Source organism: Heteronotia binoei, chromosome 2 (genome assembly GCF_032191835.1).
Source record: "Heteronotia binoei isolate CCM8104 ecotype False Entrance Well chromosome 2, APGP_CSIRO_Hbin_v1, whole genome shotgun sequence".
Taxonomy (NCBI): Eukaryota; Metazoa; Chordata; class Lepidosauria; order Squamata; family Gekkonidae; genus Heteronotia; species Heteronotia binoei.
Genome location: NC_083224.1, coordinates 97,962,286 through 97,982,795, shown reverse-complemented (window position 1 = coordinate 97,982,795; position 20,510 = coordinate 97,962,286). Strand labels below are relative to the sequence as shown.

The 20,510-nt window shown below is 41.2% G+C and overlaps 1 protein-coding gene across 1 annotated transcript in view; it reads left to right on the top strand.

The window, feature by feature from the left end:
- The window catches only part of TESK2 (testis associated actin remodelling kinase 2), a 148,606-nt gene that overhangs the window by 79,834 nt on the left and 48,262 nt on the right, over positions 1–20,510 (top strand). Inside the window, exon 5 of the mRNA XM_060231721.1 lies at positions 10,717–10,863. Coding sequence (XP_060087704.1) covers positions 10,717–10,863 — 147 coding nt within the window. The remainder of the gene's footprint in view (positions 1–10,716; positions 10,864–20,510) is intronic.

The following is a 20,510-nucleotide window of genomic DNA, read 5'->3' as shown; positions in this document are numbered from 1 at the left end:
CTCTGCTTCCAGCAAGCGCTGGGATCCCTCCACGCTGCCCCCACCGCAAACCCAGTGCTTCGCGAGCGCCGGCTGCGGAGGGGGCAGCGTGCTTCCTCCATGCCTGTCTGCCTGGCTCCAGCTCTGATGCTTACAGCAAGCGCCAGGATCGCGCCCTCCGATCCCGGCGCTTGCTTTAAGCATCAGAGCTGGAGCCAGGCAGACAGGCATGGAGGAAGCACCCGCCCCCTCTGCAAACCCAGCGCTTCGCGAGCGCTGGCTGCGGAGGGAGCGCCCCCCAGGAGGAAGGTGCGTCCTATGGTCCGGAGTGTCTTATGGACCGAAAAATACGGCATTTTTCCTTTTTGTGGAGTCTGCATATTTGAAACTGCAAAGTGCTCTTATAGCACTCTTACAGCAGTAGCACAACTTTTGATTGTGCTGATCATGTTCATCAGAAAATGGTGAGATTTTGTTATTTGAAAGAAAAAAATTGAAGTAGCAGAAATTGATGCTCTTTCAACTGCATTGAGGGGAGGGGATACCCAGAGAAACAAAGACATTTGGTCACCATTCTATAATTGGTTTCAAACAAATATGGGAATCCTGACTTGAATAACAGGCTAATCTCGCACCATAAATGAATGGACACACAGAATTAATATAGTGATATGTATATTGCTTATAGACATCTTGCTGTACTTATTTTATTGCAGTTATGTTTGTTATATATCCATAGATTTGGATGATGAAAATACAAGTGAGCTAAGTAATCCAGAATTTTTTTCCCCCTTCTCTTTTCCTGTCTTTTCCTTCCCCTCCTTCCCCAGACCCTTTGGAAAACTCAATAAAATCTGTTTTAAAAAAAGAAAGAAAATGGTGGGATTTTAGGTAGCAGATATCTAAATATCTTTCATCCAGGATTCTTGATCATGAGCAATTGTGGTGCTAGCAATTGTGGTACATAGTTTTTAAAAATGAAAATAAATGAACACACCGTTTCAGTATTTTGTGAGATGCTTTCTTCTAGGTCAATATTCATCACAGAAGGAGACCGTGCCTTGCTTTTTTCTCATGTGATAACAGTGTTAATAGATAAGGTTAAATCACAGTTGTAATGAAAAAAACACTCTGAAACCACATGAACAATAGGCATGAAATTGGATTCAGTTGCCAGTTGTCTGAATTTTCCATGCATGCTGGGTTTGCACAGAAAAAATGTTATCAGATCCTGCATAGTGTCTACAGTTGGAACAACTCTGCACTTGATGCGGCAAATATGTTTGTTGCATATCAGCATCAAACTGTCATTATCTGTAAAAAAAAAAAGTGTGGAGGGAAAGGTGCACTTGAAACTGTGTAAGGGAGAAATGTGATGCAAGAGTGATCGTGAAACTTATAAAAATAACTTTATTGATGCTAAAGTAATCTGTTAAATCCAGTCATATTGATATATGCAATCAGAGTTGCAGAAAGCTCAACACAAAATTGCAACTTCTGCTAATAGCAAAATCAGAGTAAATCTTTCCATAAAAGTAACTTGATTTTAAGCTGCACCTTGCCAAAGAGGCCCTTTAGCTCTTCGCCTAGGGGTTCCCTAAGGACCAGGAACCCAGATCCCTGATTTCCTTGGTCTCCCAATAAGGTAAGTTGACCCTCCAGAAGGGGAGCCACTTAAACAAACAGCATTTAAAGAGGACTGTATATTTTATATATATATATATATATATATATATATATATATATACACACACACACACACACACACACACACACACACACACATATACAGAAGTCTTGGTCCTCAGGGAACGAGTTTGTACCCTTGAGGCCGAGGTGACTGCCCTGGAGAAGCAGAGACGGTCAGTTAGGCACTTGGGGAAGACTCTCGGGGGCGTATTAGATGAGCCCCACTCTGAACATAGCAGCCCCGTTGCTGCCAGAGAGCATGAGGGTCGAGAGGGAACAGGGCACCGTGCTGAGGATAAGGGGAATGAGCCCTCATAAAAGACCTCTTCTTCAGTTGGTGAGCGGGAATCCTTTTGCGCCAAGAAACCATCCCTGGGCAGGGGGAGAGGGTGGGTTTTGGTAGTTGGTGATTCAATCCTTAGGCAAGTAGACAGCTGGGTGGCAAAACCGCGTACTGACCGTAGGTGACTTGACTGCCTGGCGCGAAGGTAGCGGACATTACACGTGTAGTAGGTAGGCTGATAGACAGTGCTGGGGAGGAGCCTGTGGTCGTGGTGCATGTTGGCACCAACGATGTGAAGAAATGCAGTCGTGAGGTCCTGGAGGAAAAATTTAGGCTGCTAGGCGGGAGACTTAAGGCCAGGACTTCCAAGGTAGCCTTCTCAGAGGTGCTACCTGTTCCACATGAGGGCAGGAGAGACAGGCACAAATTAGAAGTCTCAATGTATGGATGAGGTGATGGTGTAAGGAGGAAGGGTTTACGTTTGTTAGGCACTGGGATGCTTTCTGGAACAAGCGGGAGCTGTACAAAAGAGACGGTCTCCACTTGTCCCCAGATAGAACCAGGCTGCTAGCACTTAAAATCAAAAAGGTGGCAGAGCAGTTTTTAAACTAAATCTTGGGGGAAAGCCGACAGGAGATGAAATGTCTCTGGTTTGGGAGGACTCGTCTCAAAGAGATGAAGGGTTGGCTGCTATTTTTCTACCGGGTAACGGATCAGACTTGTCCACTGTGATGGTGACAAACAGTATGGACTGTCTGCCAGAGTCTTGAGGCGGCAGGAGGAAGGTGGCGGGCCTAGCTTGCCTGAGAAATTATAGATGTTTGTTTGCAAATGCTAGAAGTGTTCGAAGTAAAATTGGTGAATTGGAATGTTTTAGTGTTGGGAGAAAACATAGACATTGTGGGAATTTCAGAAACTTGGTGGAATGAGGAGAATCAGTGGGGCACGGTGATTCCTGGATATAAGTTATATCGGAAGGATAGGGAGGGAAGGGTTGGAGGTGGGGTGGCTCTGTATGTCAGAGAGAATATACGGTCCAGTAAGACTGAGGTCAGATAATTAGATTCCCTTTTAGAAATGTTTTGGGTTGAAATAGAGGGCCCAAAGGGAAATTTAACTATGGGAGTTTGTTATCGCCCACCAAATCAAAAGAGAGAGGACGATTATAATATGATGGAAGGTTTAAAGATAGCGGCTAAACGTAAAAACTGTGTCGTAATAGGTGATTTTAACTACCCGCAGATTGATTGGGTCAGTATGTGTTCTGATCGAGAGAAAGAGATTGAGTTTCTTGATGCTCTCAATGACTGTGCTATGGAGCAGATGGTCTCAGAACCTACCAAGGGTGGGGTGATCCTGTATTTGGTCCTAAGTAATGCCCAAGACTTGGTGAGAGATGTAAAAGTGATTGCGCCACTTGGAAGCAGTGACCATAATGTTATTGATTTCATTTGTATAAATAGGGAGTTGCCCAAAAAGACCGCCACAACCACGTTTAACTTTAAAAGGGGTAAATTCACTGAGATGAGGAGGCATGTGAGGAGGAAACTGAAAGGAAAGGTAAATACGGTCAAAACCCTTGGGGAAGCTTGGAGATTATTTAAAACTATAATCCTAGAAGCTCAGATAAAATATATACCACAAGTTAGAAAAGGCACAAACAGGCATAAGAAAAGGCCTGCATGGTTAACAAAGTAATGGAAGCTGTAAAGGGTAAGAAAGACCCTTAAGCGGTGGAAAACCAGTCCAAGTGAGATTAGTAAAAAGGAACACTGGCTGTGGCAAATCAAATGCAAGACTGTGATCGGGCAGGCAAAAAGGGACTATGAGGAGCATATTGCAAAAAACATAAAGACCAACAATAAAAATTTCTTCAAATGTATTAGAAGTAGGAAACCAGCCAGGGAGGCAGTGGGGCCCTTGGATGACCATGAGGTAAAAGGATTACTGAAGGAGGATAGGGAAATGGCTGAGAAGCTGAATGCATTTTTTGCCTCCGTCTTCACTGTGGAAGATGAGAACTTTTTGCCCACCCCAGAACCACTAATTTTGGAAGGGGTGTTGGAAGACCTGAGTCAGATTGAGGTGACAAAAGAGGAGGTCCTACAACTGATGGACGAATTAAAAACTAATAAGTCACCGGGTCCGGATGGCATACCAAGTTGAACTTGTGGATCTTCTAACAAAAATCTGTAATCTTTCTTTGAAATCTGCCTCCGTTCCTGAGGACTGGAAGGTAGCAAATGTCACTCCCATCTTTCAAAAGGGTTCCAGAGGAGATCCGGGAAATTACAGGCCAGTCAGATCCGGGAAATTACAGGCCACTTCAATACCAGGAAAGTTGGTAGAAAGCATTATCAAGGACAGAATGAGTAGGCACATTGATGAACACGGGTTATTGAGGAAGACTCAGCATGGGTTCTGTAAGGGAAGATCTTGCCTCACTAACCTGTTACATTTCTTTGAGGGGGTGAACAAACATGTGGACAAAGGAGACCCAATAGATGTTGTTTCCCTTGACTTCCAGAAAGCTTTTGATAAAATTCCTCATCAAACATCAAAGGCTCCTTAGAAAGCTTGAGAGTCATGGAGTAAAAGGACAGGTCCTCTTGTGGATCAAAAACTGGCTGAGTAATAGGAAGCAGAGAGTAAGTATAAATGGGCAGTCTTCGCAGTGGAGGACGGTAAGCAGTGGGGTGCCGCAGGGCTCGGTACTGGGTCCCATGCTCTTTAACTTGTTCATAAATGATTTAGAGTTGGGAGTGAGCAGTGAAGTGGCCAAGTTTGCGGATGACACTAAATTGTTCAGGGTGGTGAGAACCAGAGAGGATTGTGAGGAACTCCAAAGGGATCTGTTGAGGCTGGGTGAGTGGGCGTCAACGTGGCAGATGCGGTTCAATGTGGCCAAGTGCAAAGTAATGCACATTGGGGCCAAGAATCCCTGCTACAAATACAAGTTGATGGGGTGCGAACTGGCAGAGACTGACCAAGAGAGAGATCTTGGGGTCATGGTAGATAACTCACTGAAAATGTCAAGACAGTTTGCGTTTGCAATAAAAAAGGCCAGCGCCTTGCTGGGAATTATTAGGAAGGGAATTGAAAACAAATCAGCCAGTATCATAATTCCCCTGTATAAATCGATGGTGCAGTCTCATTTGGAGTACTGTGTGCAGTTCTGGTCACCGCACCTCAAAAAGGATATTATAGCATTGGAGAAGGTCCAGAAAAGGGCAACTAGAATGATTAAAGGGCTGGAACACTTTTCCTATGAAGAAAGGTTGAAACGCTTGGGACTCTTTGGCTTGGAGAAACGTCGACTGTGGGGTGACATGATAGAGGTTTACAAGGTAATGCATGGGATGGAGAAAGTAGAGAAAGAAGTACTTTTCTCCCTTTCTCACAATACAAGAACTCGTGGGCATTCGATGAAATTGCTGAGCAGACAGGTTAAAACAGATAAAAGGAAGTACTTCTTCACCCAAAGGGTGATTAACATGTGGAATTCACTGCCACAGGAGGTGGTTGCGGCCACAAGTATAGCCACCTTCAGGAGGGGTTTAGATAAAAATATGAAGCAGAGGGCCATTGGCCTGATCCAACATGGCTTCTCTTATGTTCTAACTTTCCAGCTTTTTAAGTAGCTTGATTCAGATACATGATACAAGTGTTCACTTTCTTACACCTCTTGTTCCTCCTCATGTGCTACAATTCCTGCCCTTCCTGTTTTAAAACAACCATCAAGTCATGGTTTGCAATTCTAATTCGTAGTTCACAAGTAAAGGCAAACTGCCTTAAATCATGGAAGGGTTAAAGTCAATCCAATGTCAATTTGTAAATGAATTGTTACTTTTTCCAATGAGTACCAGTGTTATTTGTAAATTTCCACAAACTAACAGTGGCTTATTATGCATGCATCTTACTGCAGATTTTCAGAGCAGTAAACCTTATTTATCGTATTTATTTTACCTTAGATTTTTATCCCATCTCTCCACAAGCGGACTCAGGGTGGCTAACAGTCATTTTAGAACAACAATTTCAAGTTACAATTTTAAAGCTTAAACAATTAAACAATTTAAAACTACATATTTGGTTGTATTCAGAAAATTTTTATATAGGCAGATCAGATTATGTTGATGTTATAGTTCTGTTTATCTGTTAGTGGTCCTTCTGATGTTATTGCTCAGTAGCATAGAAGTGGCAGCCTTCTCCCATTTAATTATTATAGGCCAGTTGGAAAACCCTGTTAGAGTTTCCAAGTCCAGTTCAAGAAATATCTGGGGACTTTGGGGGGTGGAGCCAGGAGACTTTGGGAGTGGAGCCATAAGCAAAGTTGTGACAAGCACAATTGAACTCCAAAGGGAATTCTGGCCATCACATTTAAAGGAACTGCACACCTTTTAAATGCCTTCCCTACCTTAGAAATAATGGATAGGGGCACCTTCTTTGGGGGCTTATAGAATTGGACCCCCTGGTCCAATCTTTTTGAAACTTAGAGAGCATTTTGAGGATAGTCATCAGATGCTATGCTGAAAATTTGGTGCCTCTACCTCAAAAAACAGCCCCTCCCAGAGCCCCAGATACCCCCAGATCAATTCTCCATTATACCCTATGGGAATCAATCTCCATAGGGAATAATGAAAGCTTACCACCAGTTATGAAAGCTGAAGCATACACAAGCACACACAGTAACTTCCAATGGCGTATTACCACAACCATTCCTCCAAAACACCAAGTTTTAAAGATACATCCATCGCTTGATTACATACACCTGTTAACAATCTTAAAAAGCCAACAACAATATTACTGAATTCATAAATAACATGAAAAATCTATACAATTGTTTAACCCTTTTGGGGCCAGTGTTTGCAAACGGAATTTCGAGAATGTCTCTTCCCGTTGCAGACATTTCTTAGCATTGTCATCCAACTTACCGAATGCTTGTACAGGACAATAAATCTCATGTCATCAATACTATGGTTCATTTCCAGATAGTGGTTAGTTAACGGGGCCTCTAGATTTTTAATTTTAACACAGGAGCGATGTTCAGCCACCCGTGTTCTGATAGGTCTAGTCGTGTTTCCTACATAAATTTTGTTACAGCTGCACAAAATTGCGTACACAACTAAAGATGTGTTACAATTACTGAAATGGGACAACTTAAACTGAAAATTGCTATTAGGTTTTGAGAAAACCTTAGTTTGAATAGCCTGAGAACATAAATTGCAGTTACCACAGTGATAATGCCCAAGAGGGCCACAAGGTGGCATCACGGTCTTGGCCATATTTGAGTGTATAAGCAAATCCTTGCAAGATCGAGTTCTACGGAAGCCAACAAAGGGCAATTCTCTACAGCCAGGAACTTCCAATAGCAAATGCCAATGTTTGTGTATTATTCTCCTAATCGCAAATGCATGTGGTATATAGTCAATTGCACATGAAATATTAGATTGCCTTTCTTTAATCGTTCTCTGCAATAGAGTAGACCTCTGAACACCTTGTGCTCTATGTGATGCCTTCGCAATCACTTCATTTGGGAACCCTCTCTGTAAGAAACTATTACACAATGACTCCCTGTGTGTGTTGTAATCCGATTCTGTTGTGGAATTTTTTTTTAATTCTTAGAAACTGTGAAAAAGGTAGATTAGCCCTTAAATGATATGGATGAAAAATGTAAGAACCCCGATCTGTGTCCTTAGAAAAAGGTCTGACAGCCATCTTATTTGCTTCACTCCGATACACGGTTACGTCTAAAAGAGAGAGAGAGCTTGACTCTGACTTCCCTGTGAACTTGATGGCAGAATGCACAGTATTTAGCCAATTTAAAAGAGATTCAAAGTGAGAACCATCTCTAAGGACTAGGAAAAGGTCATCAATATAACAATGGAAAATTATAATTTCAGAAAAAAATGAGTTGACCTGGGGGTTACAATTAAAATCCTCCTTCCAATTTTGCTATAAATAAATTGCCAATACTGGGAGCCATGCTGCTTCCCATTGAAACCCCCCGGATCTGATAATAGAAAGATTCTTGAAAGCAAAAATAATTATTCTCAAAAATAATATCCATTAGTTGTAATAAGAAAATTGTAGGTGGCTCAAGACAGGTTCTACTATTAAGTACAGTCTCCGCCACAGGACATGCCTCTTCTAGGGGGACGTTGGTACCTAAAGAAGTAATATCCAGCCTACAGAAAACCGCATTATCAGGCAAAACTTTCCCTTCTATTTTACTAATAAAGTCGCTACTGTCCCTAATAAAAGATATTATTTTTAAGACACATGGTCGCAAAAATGAATCCACAAACTTGGAAAGGGGTTCCAACAAAGAATTGGACCCTGAAACAATAGGTCTACCTGGGGGCGGGAAACCAGATTTGTGGATCTTAGGTAGCAAATAAAGTACTGGGGATTGGCAAACCTAGGCCATGTGGAATTGGGAGAGATCCCGCAGGGCTGTTATGGGTTCTGGGAGAGCATTCCACAGCATTGGTGTTGCCACTGAGAAGGCCCTTTAGTCTTGACTTTGGATTCTGTGCTTGCCTTATGCACCATTTTTTTCTTCTAGTGTATTTATTCTGCAGCTGCAATTTTTAAATACTTGCTATTCTAAATTGGGGTGGAACAACACTTGCAACATCTGGGAGGGTGGCAACCAAAGTTTTTAAAAAATTCGATGCAGTAGCATCCAGCAAGCACCTTCCATTTAAATCCTTGTGATTCAGGTTTTGCACATGCATTTTAGGGTTAGTTTGTTGGCAGGCAAAGGAGGAAAACCCATTGTTGTAACTGATCAGACTTTTTTCTAGAACTGACAAGCAGCTGCGGAGCCCTGTTTTCCACATTGCTGAGCACTAGGGGATTTGCTGCTGTGTTGTCAGCCACTGTGAAAAATGGGGGGGAAATGCAGTTTCATAATATAGAGGAACATGTTGAGTGTATAGAATGCACAATAGAGCCCACTGACACTGGCATTGCAAGCTGTGATTGCTGGCAACATGTATGTGTGCACACCTGTGCAAAATTGGCTGCAACTCCATCTTGCTTTGCACATTTGCTGAAATTTGTATGGGGCCCTTTGGCAGAAACTCTGGAGAGCTTTTTAAATCTTGTGCCACTAAATTAAAAGGGGGAGTATTTTCGCCAATGCCCTAGTGCAGCTGCATAGTAATACTAATTTCTTGCTCTCTTTGCAAATGTGCATGGTTTTCTCTTTGTGATTCTCTAATTTGATCCTAGACACTGGTCACAATGTTGGCAGTTTTTTAAAGCTTGACCTGTGTGCATTGCATTGTTTCTCCAAATGGATCGATCCCAAGCTATTCTTAAATTTGGTGGTTTACAGAAGGCCTATGTGGCTCAGCCGTCATCTTAATGTTAGGCTTCCAGAGACTGCCACAATGGTTCCCCCAGAAAACTTTGTTCCCTAAAGCATAAAAGGGGAAAATATTTTCAAAGCTTTAGGCTTCCCATCCCAGTGTCTCTCTCTTTTTATATTTCATGTCAATTCAATTCCATGCTGATGACTCCCCACCCCTTTTATTTTGTTTGCATACAGCACTAAATCCTTTTTTTCCCTGCTGGGGACGCTGCCATTTTCCTCCTGCTCAATCCCCCTTTCAAGTCAATATGAGCAGGGTACTAAACCTTCTGCAGCTCTCCTTTTAAACTTTTCCCTGTCATTTATTATTTTTTTTTATTTCAGCAATCCAAGGCTAGTCTTATATTGCTAGTCTCATGCTACCTGTTTAAGGAACATTAAGAGGGGAAATGGAGCTTGTACAATCATGAAGCGGGGAGAATGGCAGAAAGTGGGTGGAACTACCTTGATGTGGGTGGAGAGTGACCTCAAAGGGGCAGCAAAAAGGAGAAGGGGGGAATCCATGGGATTTTGTAAGCTCTTGAATTACCTTTGGCTTAGAAATGAAACAAGGGGAAAATTGCCACAAAAACACTCTCAGAAAACCCAAGGAAACAGTAACCAGAAAGCGAACTGAGCACTGAAGGGAGGAGAATCAATGCAGAATACTAAAGAAAACCCAGCAGATATGTACAGTGAAAGCAAGGGAAAACACCTGTGCATAATAGACCAATACGTGATTTGGTAAAATTCAGTGATAATGATGACAGCTTTAAGAAGATAAGAGAAGCCATGTTGTTCAGGCCAATAAGCCATCCAGTCCAACGCTCTGTGCCACACAGTGGTCAAAAAAATGAGGTGCCATCAGGAGGTCCATCAGTGGGGCCAGGAAACTAGAAGCCCTTCCACTGGAGGTGCCTCCCAGGCCTTTAGCCAACTGGGAAAAATCTTGGTGGCATTAATGGCCAGTTTGCCCCTGATTACAGTTCAGTGGGTCATATGGTGGTTGGGTAATTGATTTATGTTAATGCAATGGTGCTTGGATATTCAGAACCTTGATTTGAATTCAGATTTGCTATATTTGATTTGAATATATTAAAGGAGAAGTGCAAATATAAAGAAAATGTTGGGTACTTATGCTATCTACATCTGAATTTCCTGATTCTTGACACTTAGCAGATGTGACTCTTAAAAGCACATTGTCCATTTCTGAAGGCTGGACTGATAGATGTATTTTGTTACCATGTGCATTGATGACTTCCTGACAAACTAGATGAGCTTAGATGACTAAGAAGTCATTAACAAATCCATCCCCATTTGAAAATTTGGCAGTACTTCTCTAGAACTGCCTTGTTTTGAACTGTGGACAGTCTTAACTGTTTTTTTTAAATGTGGTGTTTTTCCCCAGTACATCAATTGTGGTAACCTGGAACAGTTGTTAGACAGTAACCAGCATCTGCCCTGGACAGTGAGAGTGAAACTGGCACTGGACATTGCTCTGGGATTAAGTTACCTTCACTATAAAGGCATTTTTCATCGGGATCTGACATCCAAGGTACTGTGTTTCCATGTCAATTGAAATACTTTCACAATAGGTCTGTTACATTTTCTGGATAACAAGTGTTTCGGGTGGTTTCTCTTTCACCTCTCTCAATGCCTGAAATGTTAAAACTGTTATGTAAAATGTCACTTAAGGGATTGTGAGAAAACAGTGAAGCATAGTTTAGTGGATTAAACCTTCTGAAAAAAAAAACGTGTTGTGCAGTTTATACAGATGTCAGAAGAAACTAACCTCTGAAGTACAGGTCATTAGTAAATGAATTAGGGGTATGTTTCGGGGAAGATAGTTGCACAACTCAGACTTGTTTAGTTTGTTCACAGCAAATTATCCCAACCCTTATGCATCCAATTTTAGAGAATGAAAGCCAGCAAAACTTTTTGAAGTTGCAGGCATTGTCTCTGTGTTACATCTGTCTTTTAAAAATATTTTATTTTGTATTTATGTGCATTTACAATAATTTGAAATGGATTAGCAGTCCCATGGCTCCTGCAAAGAGGCATTGAGCTGATAATGGTTCCCTTGATGGACTATTCAACTGGTAGATAAAACAGTGCTGCAAGCTGCTTTTTAAGAATATTGTCATTACTGTTTAATACTGTAGTTAGTAATGAAAATCATTTATATTGCCCTATTAACAAATATTCAAAAAAATGTTGAGCTTTCCACAGAAGCAAAGTGCTGGGTGGGGAATATCTATGCTACCTGTCCTATTTGGGTGACCTGCTGTAGTGCCACTAGTACATAAAAGATGCTGCCATTAAAATGTCAGAAGCTATTCAAACTCAGTTATGGTCGATATTTTTATGTGCTTTATATAAAATACATCTGAGTTACAATACTGACTGGCATGCCAAAAGTGCAGATTTTTAGTAGAAATGCATTTTAACAGTCCACAAGCAGTTCTGTGGATATGGGACAGTGAGAAATGGTCATTGTCCTTATGTCACAGCTGATTGTTCTTCTCTGTTGTAATTTTTCTTTATTTCATTGTGCCAATTTTGTAACTGGATTGTGAGACTCATTTAAAACAGAGGCCAAAAGCTATATGTCTCTCCCTTGTGGCATAAACAGCAGTATCAGGAGAGTGAGAACTTTAAAACAAGAAAATGGGGAGGGGGGACACCCTATCCCTCAGTGCTAATGCCTCAACCCAGCTTTTCTTCTCCATCCCCTTGGCTGCTTTGACATTAATATTGAAGTTTTGTTTTAAATACTAACTTACTGAGGTGTTCGTAAGAAACTTTCACTCATTTTCTTCCTACTTCCTGTAAATTGAGAATAATAATAATGATCTAATTTGGTTGGTAGAACTTCAACAAGATAACAGAAATTCTCTAAAGCATTCATACTCTGTAAAAGAGTGTATTTGTATGTTGGCTGAGGCCTGTACCTAAGGTATGTACCCGTTAAAAAAAGTTTTAAAAAATGCATATATGCTGTTGCAATGCAATGCAATGCAGTGCAAAACCTAGGGAGCTATAAGTGGCCCAGATTTCCATCATGTATTTTCCTGGGGAACACACAGTTATATGAAAGTGCATTTGTTCCAGATGTAGCCCTTGCTATGCCAAAGTCTGTTCCCATTTTTTGGCTTTTGGATATTATTATCACCACACCTTTGAGAGTAGGACAGGTCATTTCAGGTACAATACAGTTACTGCCCTTAAAAAAAGAAATCCTGCCCCACAGTTTAAGGTCACAGGCCACAAAATATGGTAATGATCACCAGCTTAGATAACTTCAAAACATAATTAAACAAATAAATACCATTTTTAAAAATCAGACTTTTTACCCTATTTTAAGTGTGTTTTAATTTTTAATGTCATAATGTTTTAAATTGATCTTCTACTTAAGATTACTCTTGAATCTTATTGTAAGCTCCTTTGAGGGCTCCTTTTGAAAATGGAAGTCAGGCAGCCCAGAAGCTCACAATTCCATCCTAGCATCTAGATAAACAAACAAACAAATAAATAGATGAAGCCTGTAGCAAGGAAGGAGGGAAGGCAGTAGTTATGAACAGCCATAGTAAAAAATAAAATAAAAAAATCAGGGCCCCAGTTTATGTCCTGGGAACAGATCAGAGGGAAGACATCCCTATTTCCATTGACCTTCCCTAGTTCCTAGTCTCTAGAGGAAGAGGGAAGCCATAGATAAGAAGGCAGCAGAAGTCCTATGTCCAAGCACTTTACAGTAAAACACACTATCATGTCCCCTATACCAGACGTAAGAGGGCCCCACTAGAGTAGACTAGTGGTCCATCTAGTCCAACATCCTGTTTCACACAGTGGCTGTCTACCGGTTGCCTTGGGGGCCCAGTGAATACTAGAGACCTTCATTACCTACATTACTTGGTACTAACAGACTGGTGCTGACAGTATCCATTCTGTCATGTGAGAAGAGGTATAAGAATTTTAGCTTTGGTTTTGATTTGACCTGCACATCACAATTTGGTTTTAAAAAAAACCACATGTACAAACTCTATTATATGTATTTATGGTTTTATATCACCTCAGTTTGGAACTCAGTAAACTGTATGTGTACTGTCTCTCAAAATTATGAGGGATGATCACCTGAAAGCATTAATTTCAATTCTGATACTTGACAACCTTGCCTAATATTTTATTGGTGATAGCATCCACCCATTGTTGTTAATCAGTAAAGCTTCAGAATAATGAATCTTTTTTCCAATTTTGTTTTTAATTTCATTTTAAATTTATAACAATTTTAGTGCATTACATAATATCAAACAATACATATTCCCCTAACCTAACCTATCCAACTACCGGGGGATAACCCTTCTCTCCATCGCAGGCAAAATCCTTGCCAGAATACTCCTGAACAGACTGGTGCCCACCATTGCAGAAGAACTCCTCCCAGAGAGCCAGTGCGGCTTCAGAGCTAACAGGAGCACCACCGACATGGTATTTGTTCTCAGGCAGCTCCAAGAGAAATGCAGGGAACAGAACAAGGGCCTGTATGTGACTTTTGTCGACCTTACCAAAGCTTTCGATACCGTTAGCAGGAAAGGCCTGTGGCAAATCTTGGAACGTTTAGGATGTCCCCCAAGGTTCCTCAGCATGATCATCCAGCTACACGAAGACCAGCGAGGCCAAGTCAGACACTGCAACGACCTCTCGGAGCCCTTCCCAATAGGCACAGGTGTAAAGCAAGGCTGCGTTCTCGCGCCAACTCTCTTTACGATCTTCTTTAGCATGATGCTTCAAAGAGCCGCAGTAGATCTAGATGAGGACGATGGTGTCTACATCCGCTATCGCACCGATGGCAGCCTGTTCAACCTGAGGCGACTAAAGGCACACTCCAAGACAATGGAAAAACTCATCCGAGAGCTACTGTTTGCTGATGATGCTGCACTCGTCTCCCACTCGGTATCAGCTCTGCAGCATATGACGTCCTGCTTTGCAGAGGCTGCCAAGCTATTCAGCCTAGAAGTTAGTCTGAAGAAGACAGAAGTTCTCCACCAGCCTGCACCCCAGGAAGATTATCACCCTCCCTGCATCACTGTGGGTGAATCAGTTCTGAAGACAGTCCAGCAGTTCAGCTACCTGGGGTGCATCATCTCCTCAGATGCCAAGATCGACAAGGAGATTGACAACAGGCTGGCAAAGGCAAACCGTGCATTTGGCCGACTGCACAAAAGAGTGTGGAGCAACAAGCATCTGAAAAAAGGCACAAAGATCAATGTTTACAAAGCGGTTGTGATGACAACCCTCATCTATGGCTCCGAATCGTGGGTTTTATACCGTCATCACCTGCGACTCCTTGAGCGCTTTCATCAGCGCTGCCTCCGCAACATCCTCAACATCCACTGGAGTGACTTTGTGACCAACACTGAAGTCCTCAAGCGGGCAGAGGTTACCAGCATCGAGGCACTGCTGTTGAAGACGCAGCTGCGCTGGGCAGGGCATATTTCAAGGATGGAAAACCACCGCCTTCCCAAGATTGCCCTGTATGGCGAACTCTCCACCGGCCATCGAAATAGAGGGGCACCAAAGAAGAGGTACAAGGACTCCTTGAAGAAATCCCTTAGCACCTGTCACATCAACCATCACCAGTGGTCTGACCTAGCCTCAGATCGCAAAGCATGGAGGCACACCATCCACCAGGCTGTCTCTTCCTTTGAGAACGCACGCATAGCTGGTCTTGAGGACAAAAGGAGATTGAGGAAGAATCGCACTGCTACAGCACCAACCCTAAATCAGACCTTTCCCTGCAGCCGCTGTGGCCGGACCTGCCTGTCCCACATTGGTCTTGTCAGCCACCAGCGAGCCTGCAGCAAACGTGGACTATTGCACCCTTCTTAAATCTTCGTTCGCGAAGCCAAGCCGAGAGAGAGAGAGAGAGGGAACCTATCCACCCCCATAAAATAAATAAGCAATTGTCCCTTAAGTGTACAATTAGACTAAACATTGCTAGGATCAAGATACCTTATATCTACTGTCTAAATCTTCAGAAATGAAAAAAAAAACCCACAGAAAAATAAAGCACTGAAAAATTTTCTATCCCACATCTGAGTGTTAGGGGATAATTTTTACTTCATAGTATTGCTACAAAATATTTCATAAATATATGATTTAACTTGTAGGGACTATGACTTGCCTTTTCCTATTTCATCCATTGCTGCTAATAATTATAACACAATATGTTGTCACTCATGGCTTTTATATATATAGTGACTAATAGCCACTGATAGACCTCTGCTCCATGGTTTTATTCAATCCCCTCTTGAAGCTGGCTATGTTTGTAGCCTCCACCACCTGCTGTGGCAGTGAATTCCACATATTAATCACCCTTTGGGTGAAGAAGTACTTCCTTTTATCCATTTTAACCTGACTACTCAGCAATTTCATTGAGTGCCCATGAGTTCTTGTATTGTGAGAAAGGGAGAAAAGTACTTCTTTCTCTACTTTCTCCATCCCATGCATAATCTTGTAAACTTCTATCATGTCACCCTGCAGTTGACGTTTCTCCAAGCTAAAGAGCCCCAAGTGTTTTAACCTTTCTTCATAGGGAAAGTGTTCCAAACCTTTAATCATTCTAGTTGCCCTTTTCTGCACTTTTTCCAATGCTATAATATCCTTTTTGAGGTGTGGAGACCAGAATTGTACACAGTATTCCAAATGAGACCGCACCATTGATTTATACAGGGGCATTATGATACTGGCTGATTTGTTTTCAAGTCCCTTCCTAATAATTCCCAGCACGGCATTGGCCTTTTTTATTGCAATCGCACACTGTCTTTACATTTTCAGTGAGTTATCTACCACGACACCAAAATCTCTCTCTTGGTCAGTCTCTGCCAATTCACAATCCATCAATTTGTATTTGTAGCTGGGATTCTTGGCCCCAATGTGCATTACTTTGCACTTGGTCACACTGAACCTCATCTGCCACGTTGACACCCACTCACCCAGCCTCAACAGATCCCTTTGGAGTTCCTCACAATCCTCTCTGGTTCTCACCACCCTGAACAATTTAGTGTCACCTGCAAACTTGGCCACTTCACTGCTTACTCCCAACTCCAAATTATTAATGAACAAGTTAAAGAGCATGGGACCCAGAATTGAGCCCTGTGGCACCCCACTGCTTACCGTCCTCCACTGCAAAGACTGCCCATTTATACTCACTCTCTGCTTCCTATTAATTAGGCAGGTTTTGATCCACAATTAACATGCCTGAGTATAACTCTCAGAAGAAATTGCCTTCCATAACATACCAAAAATCAAAGAAGACTGAACTTGGCCTGAAAAAGCTATAGGTAGAGAATATCTATTCTTTATGAGAGAGAAGGAAAAGCAAGTGCTGCATTTCCTTAGTAGGATTACATAGTGCAAAGCAGATGTTAAGCTCTTCTGACACACAAAAGGAGATTTATCTGCTCTCACATCTGCTTACGCATAAACACTTATTAACCCTTTAGAGATCACCTTTAATTTCTTTATGGGACTGTTGTCAAAGATAAGTCTGTTCAGCTTAAGCTACAGCTTTGACTGAGTAAACTTCCAGATGTAGATTTGTGTTTCTTACTGGGAGGACTCTGCAGACAAAATTGTTCATGTTCTGTGTCATTGCATCTCATGTAAGCAGGCATCAGTATATTCCAAAGCATTTCAGACTTCATAAGGAAGGGCTCAGTTGTAGAATTAATGGTTTACATGCAGAAAGTCCCATATCTCCTTCCTTCCTTTGGAATGTCTTAACTTGTTTTTATTGTTTGTGTAGTAAGTTTGATTTTAAAATATTTTAATGATATTTGTTTGTTATTTTTGATGGTTTTTAAGATGGTATTTTAATTTGTATGATTTAATTTGTTAGCTGCCTTGGTGACCTTATGAAGACCAGAAAGGCAGGGTAGAAAGCTTGCTAAATAAAATATCTCTAGGCCAGGAAGAACTTTATGTAAGATCTTGGAGTATCGCTATATATAAGACTAAGCAATACCAGGCTAGATAAACCATTGCTTGAGTTAGGTTCATATGTTGCTTTGGATTTGGTGCAATGTAGTGATAGAATGTTAAGACCATAAGAAGAGCCCTGCTGGATCAGACCCATCGTCCATCTAGTTCAGCATCCTGTCTCACACAGTGGCTCACCAGGCAACAATAGGGCATAGAGACTGAAACAATCACCTGATGTTGCTTCCTGGCTCTGGGATTCAGAGTTTTAGTGCCTCTGAATGTGAAGGTTCCTCACAGCCACCATAGTTGGTAGCCATTGATAGACTTATCCACCATGAATTGTTTGAATCCCCTTTTAAAGCAGTTTATTCTTGTGGCCTTCAATACATCCTCTGGCGGCGAATTCCACATTTTAATCATTGTCTGAATTAAAAAGTGTTTCATCGGTGGGAAGGGCGGGATATAAATCCCAGATAAATAAAAAAAATAAATAAAAATTTTGTCCATCCTGAATCTACTGCCCATCAGCTTAATTAGATGCCCTCAAAATCTTGTATTTTGGGAGAGGGGGGAAATTCTATTTGTCAACTCTCTCCACCCTGGACATAATTTTATAAACTTTTATCATGTCCCTCCTTAGTCATCTCTTTTCTAAACTGAAACGTCTCACATTCTTAAGCCTTTCCTCATAGGAAAGGTGCTCTAACCCCATAATGGTTGCCCTCCCCTGTACTTTTTCCAGCTCTGAGATGTCTTTTTGGAGATACAGTGACCTCATTCCAAACAAGGCCACCCTGTAGGGGCATCATAATATCAGCCATTTTATGTTCAATTGCTTTCCTAATAATCTTTGACATAGAGTTTGCCTTTTTCACTGCTGCAGCACACTAGGTTGACATTGAGCTATCTACTAAGACCCCAAGATCTTTCCCCCTCTTAGTCTCAGCAAGTTTATACCCCATTAACCTATACTTGAAGTTGGGATTTTTTGTCACTTTTTTGTGCATCACCTTACACTTATCTACATTGGAATTCATTTGCCACATTGTTGCCCACTCACCCAGTGTGTGAAGATCCTCTTGGAGCTCTTCACAGTCAGCCTTTGTTTTCACCATCCTGAATAATTTTGTGTCGTCTGTAAACTTGGCCACTACATTACTCACACCCAATTCCAGATCAGTTATGAATAAAATAATACCAGCCCCAATACTGATCCTTGCAGGACCCGCTGCTTAGTTCTCTCCATTGTGAGAACTGTCCATTGATTCCTACTCTTTGCTTCCTGTCATTTAACCAATTTTAATCCATTAGAGAACCATCCTCTTATCCCATGATTACTAAGTTTACTCAGGAGTCTTTGGTGAGATACCATGTCAAAAGCCTTTTGAAAGTCCATGTATATAATGTTTACCAGGTCACCATTGTCTACATGATTGTTCACTTTCCCAAAGAACTTGAAAGCTTCATGGTGCAGAAAGCATGCTGATTTTCCATCAGCAGGCTTTGTTCCTCTTTGTGCCTAATAATTTCATCTTTGATTACATTTTCTACTAATTTGCCAGGGACAGACAGATTTGCTACTCTCCAGTCTGTTACAGCAGCTGAATTTAGTGATAGAATACATATATAGGTAACTAAATCAACTGTCTTACATTTGAGTTCCATAAGAACTCTCAGGTATATACTATCAGGATCTGATCGGTTTTTAATTTCCCCACTAGGTCTAGAACTTCATCTCTTGCTATCTCAATTTGATTCAGTTCTTCAGATTCCTTTCCTGAAAAGGGGGGCTGTTGTGTGGACACATGCCCCACACTTTCCACAGTGAACATAGAAACAAAAAATTAATTGAGCTTTTCTGCCCCCCCTCACAATCTTGCTTTAGCAATCCCTTTATTCCTTCGTCATCCAAAGGCCCAACTGCTTCTCTGTCTGACTTCCTGCTCCAGATATTTAAAATTTTTGTTTGTTTTGATGCTTTTAGTAACCTGATCTACAAAATCTGTTTTTGCATACCTAATTATTTACTTACATTTCTTTTGCCAGAGCCTGTGGACCCTTTTGTTCAATCATTGGGGTAGAACTTCCATTTTTTAAAAGAAGCCTCTTTAGTTTTTTTATAACTTCCTTGACTTGCATTGTTAATCATACAGGCATTCTTTTAGATTTGGCAATGCCTTTCGTAACCTGGGGAATGCATTTTATCTGGGCTTCAGTTAGTGTGGTTTTAAATAGCTTCCAAGCATCTTTATTTTTATTTATTTATTTTTATTTTATGATTTATATCCCGCCCTTCCCAACGAGTGGCTCAGGGCGGCTTACAACATAGAATCTAACATAAATAGGGTTTAAACATTTAAACCGTTAAAATAGTTAAAACATTTAAAACATTTAAAGCATTTAAAACATTTAAAACATTAAAGACAGCAGAAGTCTAGTAAAACCACACTTAGTTTCTTGTGCCAGTTAGTCATAGGCCAGCCGGAAGAGGGTTGTTTTACAGGCCCTGCGGAACTGAGCAAGGTCCTGCAGGGCCCTCACCTCTTCCGGCAGCTGGTTCCACCAGGAAGGGGCCATAACAGAAAAGGCCCGGTCCCTGGTAGATTTTAATCTTCTTGGGATTTGACTCTCTTGTGTTTCCTGTTCAACTTCCTTTTTACTATTCCCCTCCTTTTTGTAAAGTTCCCTCTTTTGAAATCAAATTATTCAGTTTTGGACTTTAGGGATAACTTTTCATTGAGCTGAACGCTGACCTCAATAGCATTGTTGTTACTGTTCCCAGCTGCTGCAACAATTTCTGCATTTCTCACCAAGCCTTGAGACCAACTCAGAACCAAAATGTTATGTTTCAATGTAAGAACCTATTGATCATAAAGCTCACTGGCTAAGTCTCAATCCTGCCTACCTTGCAGAGTTGTAAAATGAGGTCGTACAGCCCTGGGCTCCTTGAAATGTGTTGTCATCTAGAATTCAATTCCTATCATGTTAATATTTGTTGGAAGATGGGAGGAGACAGAAAGAACTCTCTTCCTTCAGATAACTTTCCTTACCCATTATGTAATAAGCATTTTTTTCATTGGATACTAAATTTATTTTATTTATTTTATTTTATGACTTCTATCCCGCCCTTCCCAACAAGTGGCTCAGGGCGGCTTACAACACAAGAATATAACATAAATAGAAGTTAAAGATAAAACATTTAAATTTAAGTATTAAACTATTAAA